Source organism: Salmo salar, chromosome 12 (assembly GCF_965601325.2).
Source record: "Salmo salar chromosome 12, fSalSal1, whole genome shotgun sequence".
In the NCBI taxonomy this organism is placed as follows: domain Eukaryota; kingdom Metazoa; phylum Chordata; class Actinopteri; order Salmoniformes; family Salmonidae; genus Salmo; species Salmo salar.
This window is the reverse complement of record NC_138302.1, coordinates 22,216,234-22,242,230: the sequence shown is the minus strand read 5'-3', so window position 1 is coordinate 22,242,230 and position 25,997 is coordinate 22,216,234. Positions and strand designations below refer to the sequence as shown.

Here is a 25,997-nt window from a genome sequence, read left to right as displayed (position 1 = left end):
TCAAACGCTTTACCGTATCATCAGTCTGAAACAAGTAAACACTCCTTTTTGTATGTAGCCCTTGATGAAAATGAACACGTTAATAAATCATATGCTTTTAAAGTGTTTGACTCTTAGTGCTGGTGTTGAGGTAGTTCAGTGAGCCACCTTGGCAGGATTCAAGCCCATCAGCCCTCCTTCACGGTGAACACATGTTGGCTCAATTGGAAATAACCTTCAAATATATTACGCTGATCTGATTGGGAGACAGGAGTATTCAGTTGAAGACCTTACACGGGAATGAGCTATGATCATCATGACCTACCCAATATTCCAGAATACTTTCCATGCCATAAAGAGAGCTGTCCTGAGTACTGTAGCGCTGGAAAAAGCGTGTGTGAAATGTTTGCGTCAAGCATACCAGAAACAAATAGCTATAAACACGAGATATACATGAAGCATCCAACAGGCTTTGGTACAGCTGTTGGAGGTCGATACATAAAGTAGTGATATTTCCAAACTTAAAGACGAGTACAACCAGAGATGTGTGTGGCTTTGGTACAAGTACATAAGATTGAATCCACTGGACAAGCCAGGAATGTTTGGTATAAATGCCTCAGTTGACTCCTAACTATTCAACTTGATATTTCCAAACCATGAAGACGACAGCATAACTTACGACAAAAACACACGTATTTGTTACAAACCTTTTATTAAGATATTCAGATTGTTTTTCATAATGTCTTTTTTACAGTAGTTAATGTGCAATGATCTTTATTACTGGGTCACAGTTAGGATTTCACAAAGTTATTGGCACTTGGAACACGGAAAAAACACTGGCATGTACATGGGTAGGCATCAGGAAGAGGGGGGGTAACAGCATGTACATGGGTAGGCATCAGGAAGAGGGGGGGGGGGGGTAACGGCATGTACATGGGTAGGGGTCAGGAAGAGGGGTAACACGGCATGTACATGGGTAGGGATGAGGGGGGGGGGGTAACAGCATGTACATGGGTAGGGATCAGGAAGAGGGGGGGGGGGGTAACAGCATGTACATGGGTAGGGATCAGGAAGAGGGGGGGGTAACACGGCATGTACATGGGTAGGCATCAGGAAGGGGGGGGGGGGTAACGGCATGTACATGGGTAGGGATCAGGAAGAGGGGGGGGGGCTAATACGGGATGTACATGGGTAGGGATCAGGAAGGGGGGGTAACACGGCATGTACACGGGTAGGGATCAGGAAGAGGGGGGGTAACATGGGATGTACACGGGTAGGGATCAGGGAGGGGGGGGGGGGTAACATGGGATGTACATGGGTAGGGATCAGGAAGGGGGGGCTAAACATGGGATGTACATGGGTAGGGATCAGGAAGGGGGGGCTAACGGCATGTACATGGGTAGGGATCAGGAAGGGGGGGGGGTAACGGCATGTACATGGGTAGGGATCAGGAAGAGGGGGGGGGCTAATACGGGATGTACATGGGTAGGGATCAGGAAGGGGGGGGGGTAACACGGCATGTACATGGGTAGGGATCAGGAAGAGGGGGGGGTAACATGGGATGTACATGGGTAGGGATCAGGGAGGGGGGGGGTAACGCCATGTACATGGGTAGGGATCAGGAAGAGGGGGGGTAACGGCATGTACATGGGTAGGGATCAGGAAGAGGGGGGGGGGCTAATACGGGATGTACATGGGTAGGGATCAGGAAGGGGGGGGGTAACATGGGATGTACATGGGTAGGGATCAGGAAGAGGGGGGGGGGGGGTAACATGGGATGTACATGGGTAGGGAGAAGGAAGAGGGGGGGGTAACATGGGATGTACATGGGTAGGGATCAGGAAGAGGAGGGGGTAACATGGGATGTACATGGGTAGGGATCAGGAAGAGGGGGGGGGGGGTAACATGGGTAGGGATCAGGGAGGGGGGGGGGGGGGGTAACATGGGATGTACATGGGTAGGGATCAGGAAGGGGGGGGTAACATGGGATGGGGTCGTCGGGAGGAGCATTAGCGTGGATATTATCAGTAGTATATCTTTGACAACACCACTGCATTAGGTTGTATTTTATATCCCAAAAAGCTTTTATTTCTTTTTTTATATTTTATTTAGTCTGGGTTATTTTTTTTAATCATAACTCATGCTGCAAGTGAACAACTAACAATCAAACTTCAATAGTGCTTCTATGTATTGTAAGAATGTACAGTTTAATATACTGTATTTATAGTGTGAAAAGAAATCTGCAACGGGGACAGACCTCGACGGCACCAGAGACAGGAAACCAAATCAAAGAGAGAGAAGTCATTCTCGGTTGCTGTCATATCTCTCTATGTAACTGAGGTAATAACTTTCACAAAGCATCCCACTTCACAGCCAATACCTTGACTGTATTCTATGTCAATATGAGACTTGAGCTATTTTAATTGTTCTGGTCTGTCTGTACCTGAACTAACTGTACTGTAGCCTTAACGTCTCCTGGGTCGTATTCATTAGGGCGCACCGTAGCGAAACGTTTTGGAACGGGGAGAAAAAAAAACATGAGCGTCTCTTATTAGACAAGTTCATGCAGTCCCTCCCCGTTTTCAGTCCGTTCTGTGCCTAATGAACACGACGCCGGGACTTATGAGGTTAGTAACGGTCTGAGGCTATGGCTGATGGCATAGGAGGTAAACTGTATCTGTGTAGTTGTAAACACATTAAACGGGACACTTTCAGTGAGCAGCCATGCTGTGTGTGTGGTTTGTGTATCTCTGGTGCGTCAGGGTCCTTATAAGGAGCGGTAATACTAGTAAATGTATCTCTGGAATAGACGTTTGGAAGATTGCTGTCAGTCAGCGGTTGCAGAGAAAAGCACAGATTGGAGTCAGACCTGGGATCAAACACTATTTGAAATAATTTCAAATACTTCATCAGGGATTGATTGAGCTCGTCTGGCTTAATGGACCCAATAGAATTGTCCTAAAACGGCATACCCGGCCCATCAGATTCTCCAGGAGGGCTAGAGCTCCAAAGTATTTTAAAGATTTAAAATACTTGAACCCAGGTCTGATTTTAACTGCAAGGAAACATACAAGGATTGACAGGCCACAATGCAAGCAGAAATGGCCTTGTCCCTTACCACTGGTCTAAGGTCAGATCTGGGTAATAGGGTCATCTGGTTCTAGAGCTGTGGTAAAGGGGTTTACTTCTACCTATAGCCTGCCATGCAGAGAGGACCGGTTGGGGGGGGGGGCTACCATAGTAATAGAATGGCTTCCCACCCCCTCTCCTCCCTCTGCAGAGAAGAGATGTACAGTCTTGTCACTAGGACCCAGGGTGTTACATGACCATGTGACCTGACCAGGGGGATAACCTCCCTCCGCATTGGTTGGTTGGTCACCACCCCCCAGAACCTGCCGGGGGGGGGGGGGTGTTGTGGTGGGTACAGTAACAACAAATTAACACCAAATAAAAATATAAAATGAATAATAAAAAATACAGAAATGAAGGAAACTACAAAAAAAAATCATCCTCACAAAGAGTTGATTCCCCCCCATTCATTCCCACACCGGTTCATTAGTAGACAGCGTAGCAAATCATTTCGCAACGGACAAAACTTCCTATTGGACAAATTTGGTTAGTCACTCCACGCTTGTCAGTTTTCCACCGTTTGGTGCGTAATGAACACAAACCTGGATCCATCGAAATAGAACGGGCTTGGAACCTCTAACCCCCTCAAACTCAACTCTGGACCTGGAAGCCAGTTCCACTGAATGTTTTCATTGTTACCCTCTAAAACCAGGGACTGATTTAGACCTGGTAGAACAGAAAACCAGCAGGCTCGGGACGGCGTAGGGTAAGAGTTGAGTACCCCTGCCTAACCCATTATGCCATCATTGACTTGAATGGGGCGGTCCGTTCTATAGATTCTATTTCTATGCCTGGATCACACTTCTGCCACCAAATACCACTCCACAGATCGTTCTAGAGGGACTAAATAGAGAACGTGTTGACAAGGTGCCGAGGCGTTGGCTAGCGGTCTCTACTATACCGTTAGCGCTCACCCAAAGGTGCTTTATTAAAGATTATTTCACCCTCTCTATTTCCCTTTTATTCGTCTGTGGTGCCGAGTGTAACCAGGTAGCGACAAGAAGCAACCCAGTGAGCACAAGACATTGAAATTGCGTATTGTAAATGTAATTTAAACGTCTTTTGCTCATGGGAAGACAGACGGGTAGATACATGGAGCATGACGAAGAAAAGAAGCATTGTATTCCTGTCAGGATATAGGCTATGAATAAGTATTTACTTGTCGCTGTGTATTGACTCCAGCAGAGCTTACGTTAGCTATGGGGATCAACTGACAAAATATTTGGTCTTAAACACAATGGGGACTCCATCCCCAAAGCACATACTGACAGGTCTTTTTGAATGTAGAATTAAAGAATACAAGACTAGTCGAGACAGAAAGCCAAGCTCAACCCCTGTCTCACTGATGTAACATTTCAAGTGATGTAACATTACACTGCCCTCTATCGGTAGGATGATGGTAATACCAGGCAGCGCAAGAAGTCCCCCCCCTCTCTGAGTTGTAGAACCAACACCAGACACTAGGTGGGCGAGTACTTTATGAGCATCACAATCCAGCAATTCTCTTGTGGACAAACAATTTTGGCAATAATGTTACTTCTGGGTAACCGAGATTACAATCCAACCACCATTTCCCTGGCTGGCACAGTTTATCATTATACCATTTAACAGATGCTTTTATCCAAAGCAATTTAGTGATGAGTGCATACATTTTACGTATGGGTGATCCCGGGAATTGAACCCACTATCCTGGCATTGCAAGCGCCATGCTCTAACAACTGAGCTGGACCACATGAGACAAGAGCCAATCACAGTCAAGTGAAGGCAGAAGCTAATTAACTTCCAGGGAATTCTGGATTTCAAGGAAATGTACAAGAACATAAAAATGTCTGATGGATATTATAAATGGTTATTCCTAGTAAGGAATTTAAGAGATATAGTCCCTTAGGAGAGACTGGCATACCAGCTAGTGGTGCTCCCACAGTCCATCATCCGTCTGTCTGTCTGTAAACCAACCAACCAACCCTCTCCTCCCTCCCAAAAGTACACAATGCAGTTTCAGTACGGTATTCACCCCTTCTCGTGTCCAGCATCAAAACTGCCCCCTCCCCTTCATTACAGCACAATGCAAAAATATGTGGATCTCTTTCCCTAGCTATTTTACACTTTCAGAGTTCGACCTCCTTAATGACAGAACACTTGGCAAGTTTGTAAAACGTGTTAATGTTTGAATTAGTAATCAGGACCTAAAACACTACAGTACATAGCTTCTCTTAGCAACACTAGTATTTACACACTAGCGTTGCTAGGAATTAGCTTGCAAAAAAACGGAATAGTCAGCCGGAAGACAGGAGTGAAATAAAATTACATTTCAACTTACTCTGCCGATTGTCTGTAGAGTTGGTCCTTATGCAGGGGGAAATTAAGCAAAAAACATTTAGTAGAACATAACTTAAACCCTGTCCAAACGTGGGTCTATTGTCCCACTTCCTCTCTGCTTACCTCAGGTCAAAATAAAAGTCTGGCACGTGCCCCATACCTGCACAAAAAAGCAAGCACTTGTGAGGGACTTTTATTTTGACATGAGGTAAACAGAGAGGACCTGAAGTCCCTGAGGAACTGCATGGGGTCTACAAACAGACCTTTAATTATACTTTCCATTCAGGTTTTTTTCTCCATTTCCCCCCTGCATAAAGACCAACTCTACGGACAACGTTGAAATTGACTTAACTTCTGGCTTACGGTGGACTATTCCGTTTTTTGCAAGCTAATTCCTAGCAACGTTAGTATGTAAATACTAGCGTTGGTAAAAGCAGCTATACAGTACACTATTTAAATCTGTAGAAATAAAAACATTGGTAAGTATAAACAGAAAAACAGCAACATTTCCTACAAAGCTCTTTTCTAAAATATGGTCTAGTATTTTTTTTAAATGTCATTTCTGGCCCCGTGAAACAACTTCCAGGCGCATTTAGAAATGGTGTGCTTGGCCAGTGTTTCTACATGATTCCTCACTCACTCGTCCTCCTTTTCCTCGTTCTCCTGTCCCCTCTCTCAGTAGCATTGGACTTGATAAAAGTAATTCAAAAACAGACAAACATGGATGCATCCCAAATGGCATCCTATTCCCTATTTAGTGCACTACTTTTGACTAGGGCCCATATGGCATCCCATAGAACTCTGGCCAAAAGTAGTGCACTATATAAGGAATAAGGTGCCACTTTGGGACGTAACCACAGACACCCCTGGCCCCCTAGCATGGAAATCAAGTCCACGTCCCAAATGGCACCCTATTCCATAAAAATATTGCACTACTTTTGACCAGAGCCCTATGGGCCCTAGTCAAAAGTAGTGCAGGGAATAGGGGATTGATTTCAGCTCTGCTATAATGAAACAGTCTGAACTTCCAGGCTGTCTGCCTGACGACTCACTACATACCTCAGTCAGACAGCCATCGTTGAAGTCGGTTGTGGTGACGTCACAATGAGGGGTGTTGTACAAAACCAAGTCATTACCGATTGGAGCATCTCGAACCAATCAGAGTAAGCCAATGACACATTTTTTAAAACGCAGCTTTACTCACGTGTGTTCTGGCTCTGGCCCAACCCATCGCTTTCTGGGACCAATCACAACTGTTTGAATGTGTTTGCGTTCTAGAAATCGTCAGATCCATAGCGTAGCATTTGGCCGGAGCAAGGAGTCTGGGCAGCCAGGAAAAGGTTACGTCACCCCGCCCCTTACATAAAGAAACAACATGTTTATCTTTGTTGCAAAAAGGCCGAGGATCTTCTCCCTCTCTTCAGTTGTCCTGACTGCAGTTAAGTACCAGAGGCCTGCCACAATGGCTCCTACGTCCTCAGACTTTAAACAAGCAGGAAGAAAGAAAAGCACCCCCCCTCCCCTCCATCCGCAAGAGGTAGGGTAACAACCATGTATCTAGAAACGTATAGAACAGCACCACTCTCTCGCTCCTTCCCTCCTAACTCCCACTCCCTCCCATCTTCCCGCTCAAGTCTAGGGATTTCACATAAAAATAAAGTCAGTTAACTTGGAATAACAACAATCTTATTAGTATAAACATCTAAAACGGACTGTGTCTCTCTGTATTAATATTTAGATAGAGAGACCATCGACAGGGAAATTAGACCATCTTCAACATCATCCTAGTCTTAGTCATCACTGCACTTTTATAAACAGACACATTTTCAGCCTGCAGTCTCCTAAAGGGATTGGACGCCTGGTTGGTTGGTTTGACACATGCATTGCCCGATGCAGAGACATATATATACAGTACCAGTCAAAAGTTTGGATACATCTACTCATTCAAGAGTTTCCTTCAAGATTCCAGGTGAAGCTGGTTGAGAGAATGCCAAGAGTGTGCAAAGCTGTCATCAAGGCAAACGGTGGCTATTTGAAGAATCTCAAATATATTTTGATTTGTTTAACACTTTTTTGCTTACTACATGATTCCATATGTGTTATTTCATAGTTCTGATGTCTTCACTATTATTCTACAAATAAGGAAAAGCCCTGGAATGAGTAGGAGTTCAAACTTTTGACTGGTACTGTACACACACACACACACACACACACATACATACATACGACTGTCACACCAGCACACAGGCAAGAAAGGACACTCCTGGACCGACACACACACACACACCAAGTCATCCTATCAGGCAGTCCCATCTGTTGTTTAGACAGTTACCACACCAAACACCCCCCTCCTCCTGCCAAACAAACATTCGCTCTCACACACACACACACACACACACACACACACACGTCATTCACATACACAACACGGCCGCCATTTAGCTTACATCCTAAACGGCACCCTATTACCTACATAGTGCACTACTTCCTTTGGGACAGAGCCATAGACCTGGGTCACAAAGTGGAGGCTGAATTGAATCAGAATAAAGTGAAGCAGTGAAGCTGAATGAGATCAGGACTCTGAATGGGATGTAATGGTTTGTTTAGTGAACAGTTTGATGCTGTCCCCTCCTCCCCTCCCCTCCCTCCCTCCTCCCCTCCCTGAGCCAGTGTTTCATCTATATTCATTTTGCAGCGGTGGCCCACCACTCCTACATTATTGCCACAGAGGCAAAATATGTAATTTTATTTAAATAATTAATTAATTTGTCTATATCTATATATTTGAAGAATATATATATATTCCTGCAAGACACGCTTTTAAATGGACAGTTGTTGGCTCAATGACTGGAAGTCTATGGGAACAGCTAGCATGTCATTGTGCTAACGCCAGTAGAAATGCTGTGTGTGTGTATGTGTCTATAGGCTTCCTTCCTCTCCAGACTAGTACTGTATGTCTCTCCTACTGAGTCAGACAAACAGTCTCCTCTCATTCTCTACCGCCGCACATACCACACACACAAACCACCCACACACACCAACATGACATGCGCATTCGCCACTCCAAACCCAGACACACACACGTATGCAGCACATAGAACCAGACACAGACTCACTCACCCTGGCACAGACATGCACATTCCACACACACACACACACTCTCCGTCTTCCAGTCAAAGGCGTTAGCGTGAAGAGCTAGAACTTAACACGCATGACTCCATATATGGCAGCAGAGAGAAATGGGGAGAAACTGCGCACACACACACACACCAGTACACATGCATGCTTTTATACAGAGCCAACCAAGCGTCCCTCCCTCCCTCCCCTCCCTCTCTCTCTCCTCCCTCCAGAGACAGACTGTCCTCCTCTCTGTCTCTCTGTTCTGTCAGCCACTCTCTCTTTTTTCCCGTTAAGGCAGCGCTTGACAAATGCATTAAAAAAAAAGTGCAAATTTCTCATACTACTCACTTCTCTCTGTCAGTGATAGAACTTGAAGTCCCCAAGGATCATACCATGTGGTTAACAAAAGGAGGGGTGGGCTCCAGACCCCCCCACCCCCCAGGCCAAATGGAATAGGTCCACTGGAAGCTCTAGTAGTGCATTCCCATTACACTTTTAAACCCTGGGCTCTTCTTTGACAGTTAGCCTTTTATAGAAACACTCCAAAACCTCAAAATATATATATCAAAAAAACTACAAACATAAACAACATATGGCCTGTTTTAAAAGCCAGGCCTAAAAGCAGATACTTAGATAGCTCTGATCTAAAAAAACAAAAACAATGGTAGTTTCCAGATATATAAACAACTGGATGGCTTTCTTTTGGTTGGTTGGTTGAAAGGGGGCATTACAATGACAAGCCCATATTTTACCCAGGTTTATGTATAGTTGTTTGTTCTATACTCTGTCTGTTTAGGTTCACAGTCAGAGTGTGGGGGAAGTGTTACGATTGATTAACCCTCAACTCCAAAGCAGTGTGTGTGTGTGTGTGTTTTAGTGTGCGTTTCTACCCCAAACACACAGCAGACCACCTCAGTAACAGTGCAGTAACACAGCAGAACCGGCCTGAATCACAACAGAACCCACCGCCGGCGCTGACACCAACTGCATTACAAGGTGCTTCACTAACCCAGCCTGGGTGCCAGTCTGTTTCTACTCCCTTGTCAACTCCTTATGGAATTGTCACGCAATGAGTTACAAGGTGGCGGCAAGATCCTACAAACAGATCTGGGACCAGGCTATCACTAACAACTGTTTCTATAGCAGTAGCATGTCTATGCTCACTTCTGCTCAGAGTACAAACCCCTCGAGCACTGATCTAGGATCAGCTTGCCCTCCCCCCAAACCCTAACCTTGACAACTAGCAGGAAAACACAAACATGACCATAGATCAGTGTTTAGGGGCAACGGGTTCTTCCTCCTTGACACACCATGATTCTACTGTATGATGGGATACTGGCGGTGGCGTCATTGGCTCCCTACTGGTACTGTGATAGATGGGAACTGCCACAGTCATCTTTCATCCAATCACTGATGAGCTGTAGCTAGAATGACAGTTGGTCGTTATTCAAGGCTTGTCACGGTCCATCTCCTCTCTGTAGTTTCTCACAAGGTGTGTTCAACAGAGCTTTACAGGGATGTTTATAGGCTGGCAGTGTGCTGCTGCTGCTGGATCAGTCTGGGTGCACCGGAGTGTGTGTGTGTGTGTGTGTGTGTGTGTGTGTGTGTGTGTGTGTGTGTGTGTGTGAGAGAGAGATGCAGCATCACACACACACCAGAGTGATGGATGAATGAGTCAGCCAAGCGTGTGTGAGCACACTCCGTCTGGGATCTCACTCTCTGCCGCATGTGACAACACACACTTCTGTCACCATCCACACACACTGACACACATAGTGTGTGTGTGTCGTATTACTTTAATTGGCACCATTGTATCCGTCCAGGATGTATAGGGATTAGTCCTCCAGGGTACTTTAATCCGTGTGTGTGTGTGTGTGTCATGAATGCCTCTTAGCAGGATACACCAACCCTCCCTCAGTCCATAACGAAACCAAATACAGAATAGGTCCACCCTGTGTACACTACACACATCTAACATAATGCCTCTACAACCCAGCCCCTACACCCTAGCCCCTACAACCTAGCCCCTACACCCCAGCCCCTACACCCCAGCCCCTACACCCCAGCCCCTACACCCCAGCCCCTACACCCTAGCCCACAGCTTCATGCTTGGTCAAATGGAGACGATTCTAGTATTTGGATAAGACTTGTATTATAGTATTATAGTGCAAGACAAGTACATTATTCAGTTATTACTTGCTTAATAGTGCGAGACAACAAATGTCACTTTCCTTCGAAATGTGAATATGGGGCGTGAGCTGACATGATTTTAACACGGTCCCTTACTCCTCTCTCTCTACACAGAATTCAGTAGACGTATAGGAAATCATACTGCATCATCAACATGGATACCAGATCAGAGCATCTTCTTCCTCGTCCAGTCACCAACTGTTCAACCATCTTTCAGTAACACGTCTCCTCTGCTTTTCAGGGAGTCTTGGCAACAAGTCAAAGGTCACACACACGGAGAGAAAAACAACTATGAGAAGAGAGTCACAAATTAAAAGTAAAAAAAGTAGGAATGAAAACCGCCCTCTAAATGGTCAATTTCAGGGTCAAGGGGGGTGGGGGGCGGGGGGGGGGTCCAAAAGTCCTGCCAATATACAGAATACATATACCTATTTCAACCATTAAACCTTTACATACCCCCCCAAAAATATCAACCCCCTCCCCATAAAATAGCCTTCAGTAGGACTTCCAGAGTCACTATATAAACTGATTAATACAATCTAATCAATCGATCGATTACAATCTACTGTCCACAGACAATACGTACAGGTGACTTGACAACGCTTCACGACCGATACATTCATTATCAAAACAGTGTTATTAGACCGTCTTACCACAAAACCAGCCATTACTACCCCATTCAACCCCGACCCCCATCCAACCCAAAAGGTCGCTCCTCCTAGGGAATGTGTTTCAGCGATATGGAAAGGAGAAAGGACCTTTGCCAACCAAAAAACAAACATTAAAACAAGAAAAGATTCTACAAATGGGGATCAGGGAATATTCCTAGGTTAAGCCCCCCCCTTACATTACAAACCTCCCCCGTCTTTCTTTCTGCACCTCTATCCCTCCATCTTTTCATCTCTCTCCCGCCCAAAAGGGGGCAGACACTATGTACATGGGTCCGGGACGGCGAGAGAGAGCGAGAACAAGGGATGTAAAAGATGGATATAATAAATGAAATTCCAAGTATTAAGGGAAGAGATTAAGATATGGAAAAGTGACATTAAAAAACAAACTAAAACTGAGGGAGGAAGTATCGCCGAGAGCAATGATCAAAGACCATCGACCAATTAGATCACAATAAGCCCACTCACTTTAAAACAAAGTGCTGCCGTCTCCGCCCACAACGCCTTGTAACCCCTCCCCCGAAGAAGGTCCCGCATCGCTATTGGCTGCCGCCGCCTCTTCTGCCAGAGAGTTGGGGTCGAACCCATGCTCCGCCCCCAGGGCGTCAGCCTCCATCTTGACGGCGTCTGATTGGAGGAAAGCGGAGTAGGCGTCACCCTCGGCCATGAGGAGCTTGAGCTTCGGGATCCAGGACTTCCTGACAACCCGGCGGGCATTAGTGCACATGTCAGCCGCGATGGCGTTCATCTCGCTCTCCTTGAAGCTCGGCGCAAAGTTCTGGCAGTAAACTGTTGAGGGGAGAGAGAGTTAGGTGCTGCGGACAATATAGATGCACTGGAATGATGTGAAGAGATGCAGGTATATGACTACAACACGGTGTAGCACTGAGTGTGTGAGGCTTGTCCGGTGTGTGCGAAAGCAAAGCTGTGCACTGGAGTGTGTGACACTCACACTTGACGGCGTGCAGTACTCTGCTGTCCAAGGGCTTGCGGCTGGGGTCGTTTGTAGAAGAGCGGATCCCCGTCCCACAGCTGTTAGCTAGAGTACTCCTGAGAGGGGACGGAAAAGATACACAGTATCATTTACTGTATGTCAGAACAAACTAATATTATGCTGCCTGAAGCGCATGCACCGATGCACAAAAGCAAGCACACAAAATGCACACGCTTCCAACGGTCAAACAAACACACACCCAAACACACACCCTCCCCTCACCTGTCGAAGAAAGAGGCCAGCAGCCTCCTCAGTAGGACCTTGTGCCGCGTGCCGGCGCTGACGTGACAGTTCATGAGCTGGGCGCGGGAGATGAACACAGAGGTACCAGTCACCAGCTCCAGCCTCTCTGCAGGGTCACCCTCCTCGTACAGCCGCGGGTGGCACCGGTTACCTACACCAACCAATCAATCCATTGAAATGTATTACAGCCTTTTTCACATCAGCTGCAGGTGCTTGCCAATCAATTCATAAAATCAATCAATACAATAAGTGTTTTTACAGTAACAGTAGCCTGGTCTAAACGCAGGTGGCAGCCAGCTATGAATAAATGAATGACTGAACTCAGAATGTCAACATGTATAGAGTTGCCTCAGACATGCGAGTACAACAGTACATTTCAACTATAGTATTACTTTAGAAAAAGAAAAACGGCCAGTATAATATTACAACCTAAATGAAGTCTGTGTGTGTACCTATCTGGGTGATGAGTTCGGCAGGTAGCGAAGCCAGGTCCTGGCGTAGCCTCACCCCCCTGCCACCCCGGGTCTCTGCTGTGAGGTGCTCTGGTAGGGACTCCACACGCTCGCCCGCTACTGGGGTGGTACAGAGAGGGCACACGTTACGCATGGATACACACAGCAACATTAAACACGCGGCTACATTAACACACATATACACTGAACAAAAATATAAACGCAACATGTAAAGTGTTGGTCCCATGTTTCGTGAGCTGAAATAAAAGATCGCAGAAATGTTCCTCAAATTTCTCTCAAATGTTTTATAAAACGTATTTATATCGTTGTTAGTGAGCATTTAACCTTTGCCAAGATAAGTCAGGTGGATGAATTGTGGCATATCAAGAAGCTGACTAAACAGCATGATCATTACACAGGTGCACCTTGTGCTGGGGACAATAAAAGGCCACTAAAATGTGCAGTTGTGCCACACAACACAATGCCATAGATGTCTCAAGTTGAGGGAGCGTTCTAATTGGCTGACTGCAGGAATGTCCACCAGAGCTGTTGCCAGAGACTTTAATGTTCATTTCTCTAAGCCGCTTCCAACATCGTATTAGAGAATTTGCCAGTATGTCCAACCGACCTCACAACCGCAGACTGTAACGTTGTGTGATGGCGAGCGGTTTGCTCATGTCAACATTGTGAACAGAGTGCCCCATGGGTCTGGTGGGGTTATGGTATCGGCAGGCATAAGCTACGGAAACAATAGCATTTTATCGATTGGTAATTTGAATGCACAAAAATACCGTGAGGAGATCCTGAGACCCAGAGACCCATTGTGCAGCCCATTTAATTTTAGGTATCTGTGACGAACAGATGCATATCTGTATTCCTAGTCATGTGAAATCCATAGATTAGGAGTTAATGTATTTACTTCAAACTGTCAAACTGATTTTCAAGCCTCATTGACCCTGCTTTGTAGTATATATACAGTTGAAGTCGGAAGTTTACATACACTTAGGTTGGAGTCACTAAGACTTGTTTTCAACCACTCCACAAATGTCTTGTTAACAAACTATAGTTTTGGCAAGTCGATTAGGACATCTACTTTGTGCATGACACAAGTAATTTTTCCAACAATTGTTTACAGATTATTTCACTTATAATTCACTGTATCACAATTCCAGTGGGTCAGAAGTTTACATACACTAAGTTGACTGTGCCTTTAAATAGCTTGGAATATTCCAGAAAATGATGTCATGGCTTTAGAAGCTTCAGATAGGCTAATTGGCAGCATTTGAGTCAATTGGAGGTGTACCTGTGGATGTATTTCAAGGCCGACCTTCAAACTCAGTGCCTCTTTGCTTGACATCATGGGAAAAATCTAAAGAAATCAGCCAAGACCTCAGAAAAAAAACTGTAAACCTCCACATGTCTGGTTCATCCTTGGGAGCAATTTCCAAACACCTTAAGGTACCATGTGTACAAAGGTACCATCTCTACAAACAATAGTACCCAAGTATAAACACCATGGGACCACACAGCCGCCATAACGCTCAGGAAGGAGACGCGTTCTGTCTCCTAGAGATGAACGTACTTTGGTGCGAAAAGTGTAAATCAATCCCAGAACAACAGCAAATGACCTTGAAGATGCTGGAGGAAATAGGTACAAAGTATCTATATCCACAGTAAAATGAGTCCTATATTGACATAACCTGAAAGGCCACTCAGCAAGGAAGAAGCCACTGCTCCAAAACCGCCATAAAAAAGCCTGACTACGGTTTGCAACTGCACATGGGCACAAAGATCGTACTTTTTGGAGAAATGTCCTCTGGTCTGATGAAACAAAAATTGAACTGTTTGGCCATAATGACCGTCGTTATGTTTGGAGGAAAAAGGGGGAGGCTTGCAAGTCGAAGAACACAATTCCAACCGTGAAGCACAGGGGTGGCAGCATCATGTTGTGGGGGTGCTTTGCTGCAGGAGGGACTGGTGCACTTCACAAAATAGATGGGATCATGAGGGAGGAAAATTATGTGGATATATTGAAGCAACATCTCAAGACATCAGTCAGGAAGTTAAAGCTTGGTCGCTAATGGGTCTTCCAAATGGACAATGACCCCAAGCATACTTCCAAAGTTGTTGCAAAATGGCTTAAGTACAACAAAGTCAAGGTATTGGAGTGGCCATCACAAAGCCCTGACCTCAATCCTATAGAAAATGTGTGGGCGGAACTGAAAAAGCGTGTGCGAGCAAGGAGGCCTACAAACCTGACTCCGTTACACCAGCTCTGTCAGGAGGAATGGGCCAAAATTCACCCAACTTATTGTGGGGAGCTTGTGGAAGGCTACCCGAAACGTTTGACCCAAGTTAAACAATTCAAAGCCAATGCTACCAAATACTAATTGAGTATGTAAACTTCTGACCCAATGGGAATGTGATGAAAGAAATAAAAGCTGAAATAAAATCACTCTACTATTATTCTGATATTTGACATTCTTAAAATAAAGTGGTGATCCTAACTAACCTAAAACAGGGAATTCTTACTAGGATTAAATGTCAGGAATTGCGAAAAACTGAGTTTAAATGTAGTTGGGTAAGGTGTATGTAAACTTCTGACTTCAACTGTGTGTGTGTGTATATATATATATATATATATATATATATATATATATATATATATATATATATATATATATATATATATATATATATATATACACAATCTTTCGGCTCTTTCAAAGACCTGACGTTACAATGAAGATCGCATCCCCTCCCAGAAAACATACACTGCTCAAAAAAAAATAAAGGGAACACTTAAACAACACAATGTAACTCCAAGTCAATCACACTTCTGTGAAATCAAACTGTCCACTTAGGAAGCAACACTGATTGACAATACATTTCACATGCTGTTGTGCAAATGGAATAAACAGGTGGAAATTATAGGCAATTAGCAAGACACCCCCAATAAAGGAGTGGTTCTGCAGGTGGTGACCACAGACCACTTCTCAATTCCTATGCTTCCTGGCTGATGTTTTGGTAACTTTTGAATGCTGGCGGTGCTTTCACTCTAGTGGTAGCATGAGACGGAGTCTACAGCCCACACAAGTGGCTCAGGTAGTGCAGCTCATCCAGGATGGCACATCAATGCGAGCTGTGGCAAGAAGGTTTGCTGTGTCTGTCAGCGTAGTGTCCAGAGCATGGAGGCGCTACCAGGAGACAGGCCAGTACATCAGGAGACGTGGAGGAGGCCGTAGGAGCGCAGCAACCCAGCTGCAGGACCGCTACCTCCGCCTTTGTGCAAGGAGGAGCAGGAGAAGCACTGTCAGAGCCCTGCAAAATGACCTCCAGCAGGCCACAAATGTGCATGTGTCTGCTCAAACGGTCAGAAACAGACTCCATGAGGGTGGTATGAGGGCCCGACGTCCACAGGTGGGGGTTGTGCTTACAGCCCAACACCGTGCAGGACGTTTGGCATTTGCCAGAGAACACCAAGATGGGTCAGTCATGGTGTGGGGTGGCATTTCTTTGGGGGGCCGCACAGCCCTCCATGTGCTCGCCAGAGGTAGCCTGACTGCCATTAGGTACCGAGATGAGATCCTCAGACCCCTTGTGAGACCATATGCTGGTGCGGTTGGCCCTGGGTTCCTCCTAATGCAAGACAATGCTTGACCTCATGTGGCTGGAGTGTGTCAGCAGTTCCTGCAAGAGGAAGGCATTGATGCTATGGACTGGCCCGCCCGTTCCCCAGACCTGAATCCAATTGAGCACATCTGGGACATCATGCCTCGCTCCATCCACCAACGCCACGTTGCACCACAGACTGTCCAGGAGTTGGCGGATGCTTTAGTCCAGGTCTGGGAGGAGATCCCTCAGGAGACCATCCGCCACCTCATCAGGAGCATGCCCAGGCGTTGTAGGGAGGTCATACAGGCACGTGGAGGCCACACACACTACTGAGCCTCATTTTCACTTGTTTTAAGGACATTACATCAAAGTTGGATCAGCCTGTAGTGTGGTTTTCCACTTTAATTTTGAGTGTGACTCCAAATCCAGACCTCCATGGGTTGATAAATTGGATTTCCATTGATTATTTTTGTGTGATTTTGTTGTCAGCACATTCAACTATGTAAAGAAAAAAAGTATTTAATAAGATTATTTCATTCATTCAGATCTAGGATGTGTTATTTTAGTGTTCCCTTTATTTTTTTGAGCAGTGTATATAATCTAGAACTGTTATGTTGCCATTATTTAACCAGGAAAGTCATTGAGAACACATTCTGTATTTAATTTCTCTCATTCCTTCACTATGATAAATAACCTATATCTTCTTTTCTTTCTCATATGAACTGTAACTCAGTAAAATCTTTGAAATTGATGCATGTTGCGTTTATATTTTTGTTAAGCGTACCAAACATTAGGAACACCTGCTCTTTCCATGACATAGACTGACCAGGTGAATCCAGGTGAAAGCTATGATCCCTTATTTACGTCACTTGTTAAATCCACTTCAATCAGTGTAGAAGAAGGGGAGGAGTGTGTGACATTCAGAGGGTGAATGGGCAAGACAAAAGATTTAAGTGCCTTTGAACGGGGTATGGTAGTAGAGGGGGTACAAGTGAATATTAGGAAGGTGTTCTTAATGTTTTGTCCACTCAGCGTACAACTGTCTATAATGACATGCAGGTCTAGCTAACACTATCCTACAACGGAGTGGGACAGAGTACATGTAAAGACAGATTCACACTTAAATATGCATCTATTAATATTGACATACCTACAACTAACATTAATGTACAGACATAAGCAAAGGCACACACACAAACAGAACATACAGTAGATAGCATCAGAGAGTGATGCTAATTCCCCATCCTCTTCCAAATCCCGATTACAATCAGCTGCCTACTTGTTCCCTCTAATCTTGTCTCTTCCCTCTATCCCATCCCATCTATCGGTCTATTGTTCTGACCTGAAGCACTCTTGCTCCCTCCCTCGGGCTGGGAACTGCCAGGGACCTCACCATACGATATATCACCATACTTAGGTACAGATATGATATGTATTGCGATTCTCACAAATCTATATGTATTGAGATTTTATACGGAGGTTTTATTGTGAATTAATGTTCTAAATGTATTGCTCACCATATGTCTGCTGCAGAGAGGCAAGAGGAGAGCCATGAGAAAACCACTTTTGATCAGTCATGGAAATAAAAGTGCTGTAAACACATTGGCTCACTATTTAAACAGGAGATGGAGGCCAAGCTATGGAATGAAAAATAACAGTTTTGGTGCAGGTACAGCCGGCTAACGCTACCTAGCAAATTATTACTAATATATATATATATATATATATAAATAAAACACACTACCGTTCAAAAGTTTGGGGTCACGTAAAACATTTTTTGTTGATTAAAATGACATCAAATTGATCAGAAATACAGTGTAGACATTGTTAATGTTGTAAATGACTATTGTAGCTGGAAACGGCAGATGTTTATGGAATATCTACATAGGTGTACAGAGACCCATTATCAGCAACCATCACTCCTGTGTTCCAATGGCACGTTATGTTAGCTAATCCAAGTTTATCATTTTAAAAAGGCTAATTGATAATCGCAAAAGGGTTTTTTAATGATATTGGCACAGATGAAACTGTGATCCTGATTAAAGAAGCAATAAAACTGGCCTTTAGACTAGTTGAGTATCTGGAGCATCAGCATTTGTGGGTTCGATTACAGTGGCCAGTTTTATTGATTCTTTAAAATCAGCACAATAGTTTTCAGCTGTGCTAACATAATTGCAAAAGGGTTTTCTAATGATCAATTAGCCTTTTAAAATGATAAACTTGGATTAGCTAACACAACGTGCCATTGGAACACAGGAGTGATGGTTGCTGATAATGGGCCTCTGTACGCCTATGTAGATATTCCATTAAAAAAAAGCAATTTCCAGCTACAATAGTCATTTACAACATTAACAATGTCTACACTGCATTTCTGATCAATTTGATGTCATTTTAATCAACAAAAATGTTAGCTTTTCTTTCAAAAACAACAACATTTCTAAGTGAACCCAAACTTTTGAACGGTAGTGTATATATATATATTTTTTTTAATCAATACTTGGGAGTCAAATATTGGTATAATATCATCCCAAAATAATATTGCGATATGTAACTTTATCAATCCCCCCCCCCCCCCCCATAACTACGCTCCTCCAGATTCCTACCTCACACCAACTCTCGCTCTCACCTGTGGCGCCCACATTGAGCATACTGTACATTGTGTACATGTTACAGATCTGCCTGTACTGCTCTTCGGCGCTGTCGTCGGTCACTTCCTCTTCCTCCTCGTCATCGTGGTAACTAAGGGGCGAGTCGCTGGTGTACATGCTCAGCGTCCCCGGACTCGTTCCGTCCGGCGTCCCCACGCTGCTGCTGTTATGGTTACTGTTGTTGTTGTTATGGTTACTGTGGTTAACAACGTTTCTGCCCGTTGCATCTTGGGAGTTGCAGTTGTTTGATGAGGCGGAGGAGGAAGAGTAGCGGGCGGCTTTCCTGGACCCCCCTCCTCCCGACCCCCCTCCCCCATCACCGCGGTTGCCCCCCTCCCACAGGCGCTTGGCGACAGGGCTGCACACCACCGAGTAGGACGTGGCCTCCTGCTGAGAACGAGAGAGAAGAGATTAGCTATGTAACACCTATTTAATGTGTTGTCATCCGTTCATCATGTGAGAGGGCAGCCAAACTCATGTGTATTTATGCTTGAGCATTGAGTGTTTGTGTATTTCCTTGTATGGCACAGGAGACACATAAGTTCACAGCTTGCACCTTTGACCAGAGGGGCATACTACAAAGCAGGATTAATGAGTTAGCTAGCTAACTTTTATTTAAAAAAAACAAATAACTATAGAATTTCTGGTTCATTAAGAAAGCTAAACTTGTTGAGTCAATTAAACCATGTCAAGCTTATCTTTCAAAAAAATACATTTTAGAATATTTAGGCAAGTTAGCCGTCTAACTCATTGATCCTGCTTTGTAGTACACCCCTCTGCTCTATGAAAGACCTGACGTTCCACTCAAGATTGCATCCCCTCCCAGATAAGATATATATTCTCGAACACACTTTATTTTTTTGCCTTTCTTTAACCAGGAAAGTAATTGAAAACATTTAATTTCTAGTCCATTCCTCCACTATGACAAATAACATTTTTTGCCAACTCACCTGCTGTGTCTGTGGTGTGGGTTGTGGCGTAGTCCCGCTCTGCTCCGTCTTCACCCTCGACACCAGGGGGAGGGGTGTCAGGCAGGAGGCGGGCCTACATGCTGCCGTGGAAACCACCCCAGCCCCTCCCCCTGTGGTTTGAGTGACAGGGCTCTGGGGCTCGGAGGGCGGAGTCTCTTCTGCGTGAAGACCCTGGGAGTCACAGCTAGGGGAGGAGACCTGGAGGAAGAATACGCAAATTAAGAGGTAAATAAATCTGAGAAAAATATGTAAAATATTTAAGACTATGTAAAGTGGGAACTAGAAAGCTTTGACAAGGAGAACCTAGCCTAATGCAGGGGTAGGCAATCTAGATTCAGCCGCGGGCCGATTTTTGTTGGAGCAAATAGTCGGGGGTCGGAAAATAATTTTAATTTGCACACTGCAAATTGACCACAACAAAGGCCAAAAAGAGATGATGTAAAAATAACAATAATTTCATACCTTGATTACATTGAGACATGATCACGTCTTGTATTTTGTGAAGGAATACTTGGGAACAGATTTCCTAAAATAAACAATGTTTAGCTGAATTCCTGGTGATTTTACAGTTTCTTTTTTATACCAAAAACTAAAATAATAAATATATATTTACTATAAACTTTTTGGGGGGGTAAGGGGGGGCAAAAGAAAACACCTGTTGCCGACCCGTCCTAATGAAACAATCCAGTTGTGCTGTCAGTTGCAGTCCAATTATCTCCCAACATCTATCTATGGTGATCATAGGAGTTGGCAAGACAGCACAAACAGGTTGCTATGGTTACACTAGATACCTTAAGGAAGAACTCTGTGCCCTTCTCCATGATCTGCTGAATCTGCAGGAAGCCTGCGGTGTACATGAGGAGGAACTGGTCCCCCACGTTCATGCTGAGGCGTCCTGTGTAGCAGAAGGCTAGGATCTGTTGGAAGCTCTGGGGCTGGACGGCCGGGGGGAGCTCCACCACACTGCTCTTCCCTCCAGCGTTGAACAGGTCCCGGAAGTAGGAGCTACTGGCCGCCAAGACCGCCCGGTGCGCCTGGGGAGGGACGGAGAGAGGAAGGGGTGAATACATATACAGCACACAGGCTTCTTTTTAAACAAACTTCAGGTACAACCAGAATATTTCACCAGGTTTCTTAACCCTAATCAAAATTCAGGCATTATCAGATCAATGTAGCCTAACCGTTAACTGTGTTTTGGATCAGCCATCGCCCTAACTTGAAGGTGTGTCAATGAGGTAAATAACGGTCAGTTTACTCCAAAAACAACATTGATGTTTATCTTCTTTTTTTCCCCCCCTTTTTTCCCCTCCCCAATTTCGTGGTATCCAATTGGATAGTTGTCTCATCGCTGCAACTCCCGCACGGACTCGGGAGAGGCGAAGGTCGTCCTCCTTAACACAACCAAGCCGCACTGCTTCTTGACACAACGCCCATCCAACCTGGAAGCCAGCCACACCAATGTATCAGAGGAAACACCGTACACCTGGCGACCTGGTCAGCGTGCACTGCGCCCGGCTGGCCACAGGAGTCGCTAGTGCGCGATGAGACAAGGATATCCCTGTCGGGCCAAACCCTCCCTAACCCGGACGACGCTGGGCCAATTGTGCGCCGCCCCATGGGCTTCCCGGTCGTGGCCGGCTGCGACAGAGCCTGGGCTCGAACCCAGAATCTCTGGTGGCACAGCTAGCACTGCGATGCCTTAGACCACTGCACCACCCGGGAGGCCCACATTGATGTTCATTAACTCCTACCTTGAAGGCGTGTCCCTTGACAACCACGGAGACGTCGCAGTAGAGCCCCTGGAGCCTCTGCTCATTGAGACACTCCAACACGTTGTTGCCAAAGTTAGGGATCGCCATCTGTAGCGTCTGAGCCATAACGCTCTAGCCCAGCACCACCGGGTCTATAACAAGGAGAGAAATGTTATATTAGGTCTGGTCTATGTCATGACTATGTCATGTAGGCTACAAAGTTAGGGGTCATCATCTGTAGCGTCTGAGCCATAACGCTCTAGCCCAGCACCACAGGGTCCAATAGCAGGGAGAGAAATGGTGATATAGATCTATGTCATGTATGGTATATGTTATGGATCGCTTCCTGTTTGTTGTTGTTTACTGGAGAGGCGAGAAGGGGGGGGGGGGCAGAGGGAAAAAGGGTGAGAGACTGGGATTGAAATAAGGAGAGTGATGGGAGGGAGGGGGATAGAGGGATGACTAATGCACCTTTAATAAAGAGCGCTAGAAAGAGAGCTCATTTTTCTTAAATAGCCCATTAAGTTTGTCTCATTCATTTCAAATAAACATTTTCCAATTCTGCGGTGGGTAACTAGCTTTTGTCCTACTTCGTTGTTTTGAATGAGACAAGAGAAAAAGGCAGCAGAACTCCATTACATAATTATTGAGTTTTGTTTGGTTTGTTGCCATCCAGCCTTGATGTGTCAGATCACAAGGAGAAAGAATGGCTGTCAAACTTGCCTCTCCACAAAGAACCCTTAAAGGTTTTCCATTCTTTTTGAAGACTTTGCATTGAAGAAGACTGACACAACTTTAATTGACTGGCGACACATAAGATACCATGATGCCTTTTAATTTAGATTATTTTTAGAGCACTAACTGTGTAATGAACCACATGTGACTGGGAATCAACGAAAGGCCACGGCCATGAGCCACTAGGCTTATAAAAAATAAAAAAAACACTCCGATGGGGATTAGGCCTATTTAATAACAAGGTCAAGCAAAGCTAATTTCATCAACACTCATAAGATTAAACAATGAACGGACCTACATGTTGTCCTTAAAGACAGCTACTCAAGTGCCAACTGAAGGAAAATAGCCTAAAAACAAATGTTATTTTATTTCCTAGGCCCTTGGCTAATTAAGATCTATGATCTTGCTCTTTGCATACACATTTGTATCTGCGTAAGTTAATATACACATGTATTTCTCCATTAAAACTATATAAAACAGAGAAAGAACGCATAACAATTTACCTACTGCCACTGCACAAGATATGAGAGCACGCTTTCAACTTTTCAATAATTATTCTCACAACTAACAGTTAAAACAGGTTGACCTTTATATTTAGCCTAGTACATTTCCTTATCATCAAACTGAGAACATATTGCTTAATTTTGATTGGAGGAATGCAGAATAGACCCAATCAAAACGATCACCTAAACCCATCATCACATTAGGTTCCATTTCCTCTGGGGCCACAACATCCAAGAACATAAAGGCAGTTCATTTAACTGATTTGACCTCTAACCATCTACCTAACAGTAACATTATATGGCCACACGTCACCACCACACAATGTTTATGTCAGGGTTATGTGAGGGACAATAATATTACATAATCTGAATGAAATTCCATATTTTGCCACCTGAATTTAAGTTTTACTTTAATCAAAGAAAAAATATTTATACTTTATGCAACCTCTAACCCCCCCAGCCGTAACATTATAAAACAACACACCACCACAAAACGATTAGTCAGACAGGATTATATTATGGGTTAAGAAACTATATGTTATTTTTTGCTGATGCCACCTTATTTTTATTTTGTACAAGCATATAAAAATATATGAATACGCGCACATTCAGCCATCTAATCACATACAAATGTAAAAATATATGTTTAAAATAAATTATAGGCATGGCTGTAACCAACAATCAATCAATCAAATACTATGATATTCAATTTCCTGGTTTGGGAGGTGAAAAGGTAGCCACAGTTAGCAAGTAGCAAGCTAATGCTAATTTGATGTTAACCAAATTAAAATGTCCAATTCTTAAACGTCCAAGTCATCAATTGAACATTGTCAAGTAAAAGTATTTGCATATTTACTTGAAAACATTTGCTTTAAAAAGAGTCAAAAATGAAGGAATCTACTTTGCATCAACCGGCATGTGGCTATATTAGGTAGCTAGCCTCCCAAGAGCACGAATAATATTAACTTTAAACGGAATATACTGTACATCAATGAATCATTAATAGGTCAATCTCACATCGAAGGATAGCGGGAGAGACTCGTCGGTGCCCGCCAAGGAAAGCCTAGAGGCCTGAACAGCGGTAGAACAGCCAGACGGAGTGGGCAGAGAGAGCTGTCCGTGCCCCGTTGTCTGCCAGTATCTTTGCCCCGTGAGATTCGGAGCGCTCGGGCTGGCACGGGCCGGGGGGCGACGGAAAGACTGGACGGTTAGATAACAAAAAATACTTTATCACCGGTTCTCCCTCTCTCTGCTTATGTCGATACAGCCCTTAATTTGCTCTATCAAACTAGCTAAAAGACAACATCACGAATTGAGTCACAAAAATAGTAGAACAAATAAAATATTCAGGAGTTCTCATCACCCGCCGCTCTCGCTCGGTGCCAGTGCTGTCGGTTAGAGTTACCTCCTTGGGCCTAGGCTAGCTACTCCGGATACACTGTACTTTTTATTTCGGGTTAGCCCATCGTATAATGTAACCCCGCGCTAGCTGAGTTATCACCCAAATTCATTATTTGTCGCCCGAAACAATGGATCATCCAATTAAAGTTTCGTTTAGTAAAAATATGAATTTATAAATATTTTAGTTATTTTGGGGAGGTAGCTTGGGGTGTGGTCCCCAGTCAACAGGTCAATCCGGGACAAACGTAGGCAAGCAATTGGGGGGCGAGTCAGACTCAACTGGGGGGGCGAGTCAGACTGAACCATGCATGCTTGCAGCGAGTGGTGATATAGCCATTAGCCTAAGAGTTCCTGCTAGCCAAGACACCAATTTAACCAGTTAACCTCAACACGCGATGTACATCAACCCCCAATCGCATTAACCATTTATGTTAGGAGTAGACTCATTCTACTGGGAAAATGTCACTCTTCAACGAAACATCCAGGTAAAACCCGCGTTTCAAAAGTTGAGGAATAAAGAGCGAGAGAGAGCGCGGAATGCTGTGAACTCACCGATGAAAGGCAGGCTAGGCAACCCGCGGTGTTTGCAGGCAGTGTGAGTGTGAAGCATAGACGGTAGTTATATAGCCACTAAAGTGGTTAAAGTTTTGTTGGTGCTGCTGTTCGGTGTTCCAACTCAGCCCATCCCCCACCGCACACCTTCCCCAAAACAATAGCTAACTAACCCGCCCACTCCCCCAAAAAACTCACACGGAACCGCTCTCAATTCCTCCCCGAAGAAGGGCCACTTCACAACAGCTAGCCGTCGCAACCACCTCACCGACTTCACGTGTCCTTTCTGACCCTGGTAAAACTCACCCCCCCTCACTATATTCCGTTGGAAAGTGTTTCAATGGAGTAGTGCAGAAGCGTTCCGTCCTCTCCCTCTCTACAGGCAGCCATTCAGTGTGTGAGCACAGCACAGGTGGAGAAACAGAGCGCAGAGCTATCGAGGGAGCCCAAAACGGTACCCAGAGGTGGAGGAAAAGATCACAGAGCTAACCGATCTCTCAGACAGAAAGCGTCCCCAACCAACCCGGATTCCCCTGTCTGTCTCCACCAACTGCCCAAATCAAATCACACACACATTTCCCGTCTCTCCCATACCTGTGGGACTCCCTCTTGTCCAGACAGCCCAGTTGACTGGTGAATCAGAGTGGAGATCGACGGGAAGCCGCCGGTAACGCTTAAATCTCCTCCCCGGTTGGATTGAGAGCTCGCTGCGGTGCTGAATGTGCTA

The 25,997-nt window shown here is 44.8% G+C and overlaps 1 protein-coding gene across 4 annotated transcripts; it reads right to left on the bottom strand.

Annotated features, from left to right (window-relative positions):
* Positions 1 to 674: 674 nt before the first annotated feature.
* LOC106593639 (nucleus accumbens-associated protein 1) lies at positions 675 to 25,704 on the bottom strand. Of its 4 annotated transcripts, none has more exons than XM_082958723.1 (9): positions 25,469 to 25,704; positions 22,080 to 22,231; positions 21,120 to 21,362; positions 20,308 to 20,526; positions 19,336 to 19,747; positions 13,095 to 13,214; positions 12,622 to 12,793; positions 12,358 to 12,455; positions 675 to 12,194 (listed from the first exon to the last, which is right to left on the bottom strand). In XM_082958723.1, the coding sequence occupies exons 2-9, from the start codon at positions 22,203 to 22,205 to the stop codon at positions 11,875 to 11,877; spliced, it is 1,710 nt and encodes a 569-aa protein (XP_082814849.1). In that variant the 5' UTR covers positions 22,206 to 22,231; positions 25,469 to 25,704; the 3' UTR covers positions 675 to 11,874. The 4 variants fall into 4 exon arrangements, with proteins under 4 accessions (XP_082814849.1, XP_014040494.1, XP_014040485.1 ...); XM_014185019.3 differs by having other exon boundaries at positions 25,577 to 25,688; XM_014185010.3 differs by lacking the exon at positions 25,469 to 25,704 and adding an exon at positions 25,271 to 25,448.
* Positions 25,705 to 25,997: the final 293 nt, after the last annotated feature.

Coding starts and splice junctions, on each gene's coding strand:
- LOC106593639 (XM_082958723.1), bottom strand. CDS start 22,205: ATGGCTCAGACGCTACAGATGGCGATCCCTAACTTTGGCAACAACGTG. Junction 20,527..21,119: donor GCACAGAGTTCTTCCTTAAG/GTATCTAGTGTA, acceptor TTCTTCCTCCAG/GTCTCCTCCCCTAGCTGTGA. Junction 13,215..19,335: donor GCTCAATGTGGGCGCCACAG/GTGAGAGCGAGA, acceptor GTACCACCCCAG/TAGCGGGCGAGCGTGTGGAG.